The 6694-nt window shown below is 43.7% G+C and overlaps 1 protein-coding gene across 1 annotated transcript; it reads right to left on the bottom strand.

Annotated features, from left to right (window-relative positions):
• Positions 1-2366: 2366 nt before the first annotated feature.
• On the bottom strand, positions 2367-3229 carry LOC145814337 (uncharacterized). Its single transcript, XM_082911011.1, has 2 exons — positions 3146-3229; positions 2367-3017 (listed from the first exon to the last, which is right to left on the bottom strand). The coding sequence occupies exons 1-2, from the start codon at positions 3227-3229 to the stop codon at positions 2367-2369; spliced, it is 735 nt and encodes a 244-aa protein (XP_082767137.1).
• Positions 3230-6694: the final 3465 nt, after the last annotated feature.

The raw sequence follows: 6694 nt of genomic DNA, 5'->3' as shown, positions 1-6694 counted from the left end.
TGGGGTACATGGACTTATCAGCGCAAGGCCTTGAAATTTACTCGATTAGATTAACGAATCTGCCCTTGCCCTAGCTAATGAATAAACTAGAGCGCCGAATATCGGCGGTTCATGGAGTGACTGGGGCATATGAACTTATCGGCGCAAGGCCTTCAAATTTAGCCGATTAGATTAACGAATCTGCCAAAGGTGGTACTAATCGGAGATAAGACTTCAAGCCGTCCAAAGTGGCCTGGCACTCAGGGGTCCAATCAAATGCTCTGCCTTGCCGAAGTGTGTGAAAGAATTGTCGGCAACGATCTGTGGAACGGCTGATAAACCTATTAAGCGCGGCGGCCATTCCCATCAGCTTCTGAACCTCTTTGACTGACCGAGGGGATCCAAGCTCTAGAATTTTCATGATTTGCCTCGAATTGGCTTCGATTCCGCGGTGGTTAACGATGTAGCCAAGGAATTTGCCGGATCCGATGCCGAATGCACACTTAGAAGCGTTCAATCTCATCTTGTACTTTCGAAGGATGCCGAATGTCTCTGACAAATCAGCTAGATGGGAGTGCTTTCCCTTAGATTTGGCCACCATATCGTCGATGTATACTTCCATGGTACGGCCGAGTTGTTCCTTGAACATGGCAGTCACTAGTCTTTAATAAGTTGCCCCCGCATTATTCAGCCCAAAAGGCATGACCTTGCAGCAATAGGTTCCTCTTAGGGTGAGGAATGCGGTTTTTTCTTGATCCTCTGGATGCATGAAAATTTGATGATAGCCCCTGTAGGCATCCAAGAAGCTCATGCGTTGATGATGTGCTGTTGCATCTACGAGTTGGTCTATTCTGGGGAAGGGAAAACAGTCCTTGGGACAAGCTTTGTTTAAGTCCGTGAAATCCACACTGACACACCAAGAGCCATTCTTCTTCTTTACGACCACAGTATTGGACAACCATGTAGGATAGGTTACTTCGCGAACTGCCCCAGCATCAAGTAACCGATCTATTTCTTCAACAACGACCGAAGTATGCTCCGCGGCTGACCACCGACTTCTCTAAATAATTGGCTTACATTTCGGATCAACGTTTAAGCGATGTTAGGCCACTAATGGATCCACTCCTGGCATCTCGTATGGGGACCATACAAATACATCAATATTGCCGAGTAAGAAGGATACCAACGCCTGCCTTTCAACTTTATCCAAGGAAGTGCCAATCATGAAGAACTTGTCAGGACTTCCGTCAATTTCGACCCGATGCAGGGCTTCGGTTGCCTTTTCACTTGGGATCCTCCCAATGCCATCGAGGCTCTCCCTATTCGGTACCTCAATTAAATGCACTTCTAGCTCCCTTGGTTTCTTTGCAGCTAGAAGATAGCATGCCTGTGCCAATTTCTGAGAGCCACGAATTTGTTCGATACCATATTCAGTTGGAAAACGAAGTAGTTGGTGGTAGGTGCTTGGCCCGGCTTGCATCGTATGTAACCAAGTTCTGCCCATGATGAGATTATACGGCGAAGGAAGCTTGACTACTAGAAATTCTACGTTTACTGATCTGGTACCGGCCCGCACAGGTAGTGTGATTTTGCCCAGAGGATACTCCAGGTTAGCATTGAAGCCGAATAACGGGTAATCAGCCGGAGACAAGTTTGATGAAAGTTTTGTAATACATTATTTTTAAAGTGCTGCCCTGGTCAATGAGAACACACTCAATGGCGAATTTGTTTATGCGTAGCTCGATGACGAGGGGATCAGTGTGGGGGGGAGGGTTACTCCAACTGAATCACTATCATCGAAACTAATCCTTCCAGTGTCATGGGGCCGTTTCGCTGGCGTCATTGGGCTATAAGGGCTAAACTGCAACTGGATTGTATGCACCTCAGATGACTCTGGCAAGCTGTATATCATATGAATTACACCCAGAGGAGGTGACTCCGGCCGTAAGGCTACTGTATTTGTTGAATTGTTCTTTCGGACGTGTTGTGTAAGACGACTGTCTTGCACCAATACTTCCAGGTGATCTTTTAATGCATAACAACTATCGGTGTCGTGACCGTGGTCTTTATGATACTCACACCGTTTATCCTGTCTTCTCGCATCGGGAGGTCGCGTCATCTTGGGTGGCCACTTGAAGAACGAAAGGTGTTGTACTTTCAATAGAATCTTATTGATCGGCTCTGTTAGCTCCGTGTCTTTCTTGCCTGAGCGTCTTGTGCACCTATTATCCACTTGATACTGTTCATTAGCTCAAAGTGAACATTGGTCATTTGATCGGCACGAGTCACGCCTTTTGTTTCATTTAGGTTGATTCTGCCGCTCGGGGCTTCTTGATGGCACGACGCTAATCGGCTGAACAATTCCTGACGTGGCCGTCTTAACGGCTTTACGTCCGACTTTGATCCTCGTCTTCCACTTTGCAGTACTCTTCGACCTTCTTCATTAATGCCCAGATGGTTTTTGGGGGCCACCTGGTTAATGAACTGTGAAGGGGGCTATCAGCATACAATCCCATCTTAAAGGCGGTGATGGCCATGGAGTCATTACAAGTATCATCTACCAGATTAAAGCACTCCCAATAGCGGGCTGAGTATTTGTGAAGAGTTTCTTCCGATTTAATTTGCATGGCCCAGAGAGAATCGGCTTGCTTCGGCTGACCCTCATTAGTGATGAATCTCAGCCTGAATAACTTTTGGAGTTGGTGAAAGCTCTTAATCGATGCCGGCTCCAATTTACAGTACCACCTCACGGCCAGTGGTCCCAAACTGCTTGGAAATATTCGACACATGAGGTCTTCGTTGTCAGCATGGAACATCATCACTTGCTTGTAATGATGAATATGATCAGTGGGGTCCAATTTTCCGTCGTAAAGGATGAACAACGGTGCCTTGAAATTTTTGGGTAGCACAGCCCTTGCAATTCGTCGCATGAAAGGGTCATGTTTATCTTCCTCGCCCAAATCATCGTTTCTCCCTCGTTTATACCGTACATATGGACTTCCTTCAGATGAGTTGGATACATCAACGCATCCTTCTTTCTGGGCTCCAGGGATGGTGAGTCTGAATCACTATCATTATTGCATTTCTAAAGTCGACATCGTCAACCATCCTTCTTTCCTAAAGGTCGAACTCGGTTTTGGCATGTGGCTTGTTGGGATTTTGCCACCTCCAAGACCAAATCTTGGTGCAGGTGCTCATTCTCAGCCATCATGTTCTCCAGCTGCTGTTCATTTTTCTTTGCTCGATCCATAATCGTCTGCATTGTCTCTTGCATTGAAGTTGAGGGTGAGGTCTGAGCTACTGAATCAAAGTTCAAGGCACGTCACGTGGCGATATTCTCCGGTCCCAACATGTTTCTTGGAGTGAGGTCGTCTCTTTGTGTAGTTTCGTTAGCAACTATCGGAGGATCTTCTGTGATGCTCGCCATGAATATGCTTGAGTATTCCCACAGACAACGCCAATTGTGGAGAAGTAGGTTTGGAAATACTTTTGGATCTTGAAGGACGTTCCTGATACTCTGATTGCCACCTGAAAAAGGGGATTAACACTCCAGTCGGGGGTGCCGGAATTAGCACTCCGACGGACAAGTTAATATATGTCTGTTGTTGCTTGTGTCTTAAGTTTCTTAGGTCTGTTCTCACATACTTTTCTTTGGTTGATGTTCCTCTATTTATATTTGCTTTTGGGCCCTAGGGTCGGGCACACTCTTAATCCATCACATGATTGCTCATTCGGCCCCTTCTGTCGTATGCCGATTCCCACTTGGCTTTTTGTTCAACTGGTTCTATGGTCGATTAATCTATTCGGCTTCGGGATCGTCCAGGACGGAGCCGAATATAATATATATCCTGATTTTCTTCAGAGGTCTTCGACTTTCCTACATGTACTCATATTCGGCTCCCACAAGTAGGAAGAAGTATCTCTAATTGTTTCCCTCAATGATGTAATCTTTTGTTAATAAGCTTCTCTTTCAAACATGGCTAACCTCTTCTCTCCAAATTTGAGTACTCACTTCCTCTTATTTTCTATGACATATAGTAGGTTTCAGCCATCGCTTTGAATACTTCTTCTTAATTTGCTTTAGTTTTGTATCCATTGAATATTCCATCTCTTTTGTACGGCAATGGTGGTTTTTCAGCAAAACAGAACAGATCTTGAGGCCAAAACAGAACTGCTTTCTGACTGCGAACAGGGCAATTTCTAGTAGCAAGCAGAGAGGTTTCCGGAGGATGTTCTTGTGTTGTGCGCACGTGATTCCTTGCCGCTCATTCAATTCCTTAGATTAGTCACTTTAGAGATTCGTATTTTGTAATAATTAGTTAGTAATTAGATAATTAGTTCATTCATTTGTGTTTATAATAATTAGTTAATTAGGATATTCGAACCCTCTTGTGCAAGGGCAACTTTGTAACACTTGATATATGTCTTCCAACCCCTATTTCTTTATCCCTTTTTATTTACATGCTTATGGTGGTTTTACAAAGCATCATGTTTTCCTTTATCATTCCCATGCTTCGCATCCATTTTTGCATACATTAAAATTCGGCTCATCATACATAATGCTCTTATCAATTCTTAAATGATTATGTGCGCTACCCCATGCTTTGAGTTACTTCATATGTCATATTCGTAGCTGAATTTATTAGTTGCATTTTGAATGTGTTGCATTAGTCATGTGCATTTCTTTAGGGTCATGCATTTTTCTAACTATCTTCTTTTCTTCAGCTTGCCTCATTTGAGTACTAGGTGAGCACTTTTGCTTTAGCATATCATATATGTGTTTGTGTTGACATGTCAAGTATACTACCATAAGGCTACTCGCTTACTTGAAATATCTCTATGAATGCCTATGGATGGAGGCTATTTTGCTTAGATTGGAATGACTTTGATTATCATACATATGAGCTTGTTTTTCCTTTGAGTAGCACATATTCAAAATTCTTTTCAAAAAAGCAAGAAATCAAAGCAATCCAAAGTAAGTGATGTGGTCTATACTTGTTTTCTTCACATAGTAATGTTAGTATATTAATAATCAGAACATGAGCATATAATGTCCATAAAATTCATATCATGATTTAGAAGAGGCCGATCTTTGATCGGGTGAGTAAGGTGCTCAATTCATGACCTTCCCCTCTCGTACCTAAGTTCTCGAACCAAGACACTTTGGTTATGATGGATGAGTGGCCTTTGACATGAGTCACGGGTTTCCTAAATTTCTCAAAAATATTTAGGTGACAACTTTGAAATCTAGCAATGCAGTCCATTTTTGGCGTCTCTGATAATTAATGGATTTTCTAGGAATTGTCTGATTTGGACTCTCATTCATTTTTGTATTTCACGTTGCACTTGTGAAACCAGATTCAGAACCACAGGAGTCCAAATTGTAAGGCAATCGCATCCAAGGAGACTAAACCCCTCTAAAGAGCGTGAAAAACTAGCTACAGTTGGGCCCATTACTCTTGACTTTCGACTGCCTTTTTTTTTCTTTTTGGCTCGGTCCCACTATTGGGTTTTTAACTCCTCTGAAATATATGCTTGTTCGGCCCACTTAAATAAGTTGTTTGGATCATTTGACTAGATGTAATGCTTGTGCCGTTTCTTGGTCTGCCTTTCTTTCAATTTGAAAATTGCAAGAGCTCAGTCCTTCACAGATTCACAGTGTAACTCGGCTTTAACCCTATATGTACTGTCTTCTGCCAAACAAACACGTGGTTGTCTTGGGTTGGCCCCTGTACTGGTTGTTTTTACACTTTCTCTCACCAAAACTTCAAACTTTGTTGACCCAGCAACTCTTCTTCTTCTCTCAGTCATTTGATTTTCAGCTTCTCACTCCAGCAACTTCATTTTTATCAGAGCAAGTTTTGAAGACCCAGCTTCTCCAACTTTGCAGTCAGCCGATTTGGTTAGTTATCGATGGCTTCACACTGTTCTAAACACCCCATTTTTGACCGACCTTGAGACTCAGACGTCACCAGTTGAGCGCTTGGTGATATTGCATAATGTGCTCATTCAGAAGTTTCAAAGTCTCGATTGCGAGCCTTGCCTCCGGACTTTCGGACTCTTTTATGCTTTGCCTCAGTTTGCGAACCAGGCTCTGTTTTCTTTATTTTCTCTTTGCGAAGGGAGGGAGAGGTCTCGTAGATCATCTCTTAGTGGCCGTAGGCTACGTTTCGTGGTCGTAGGCCATTTTTCCCATTTGGAGTCCGGTTTTCGGTTTTTTAGAATCGTTGACCGTGTGCCTAGGTTCGAGACCGCTTAACCATCTCCGTTTGCTCCGATTTTTGGCATACTTCTTATTTTCTCCCTTTTGAGGGACACTGTGGTCCGAGAGACCGACTTCGTGGTCGAACACCACTCCCGGTGCCTAACAGCTCATTTTCGGGGCCCCGAACTGCCCGTTTCGGCCCCCGAACCTTCATTCTACATTGGTTTTGGTTCATTTTTGGCAGGGACCTCTGTTTCATTGGTAAGAAGGCCGTAGAAGGGTGGGAGGCCAGTAATTGTTCTGTCAGCCAACTTTATCCCTTCATCGCCCTCCGTCGCCCGTTTTTCCTCACTTCAAAGCCAATGTTGAACATCCTTGGGCCATTTTCTTGAACCCTAAACCCCATATTTGTGATGTACACATCTGGGAGGCCACAAATATTTGGTGGCCGGCCATTAATTGTTGTTGACCCTTTTGAACCCCTTTGAAAAGTGGGTTGTTCTCTCTCTT

The sequence above is a fragment of the Camellia sinensis genome, unplaced genomic scaffold (genome assembly GCF_055761805.1).
Source record: "Camellia sinensis isolate YWXY unplaced genomic scaffold, ASM5576180v1 Unanchor1, whole genome shotgun sequence".
Lineage (NCBI taxonomy): Eukaryota > Viridiplantae > Streptophyta > Magnoliopsida > Ericales > Theaceae > Camellia > Camellia sinensis.
This window is presented reverse-complemented; position numbering and strand designations above follow the sequence as displayed.

Coding starts and splice junctions, on each gene's coding strand:
- LOC145814337 (XM_082911011.1), bottom strand. CDS start 3,229: ATGGATCGAGCAAAGAAAAATGAACAGCAGCTGGAGAACATGATGGCT. Junction 3,018..3,145: donor ACCAAGATTTGGTCTTGGAG/GTGGCAAAATCC, acceptor CCTGGAGCCCAG/AAAGAAGGATGCGTTGATGT.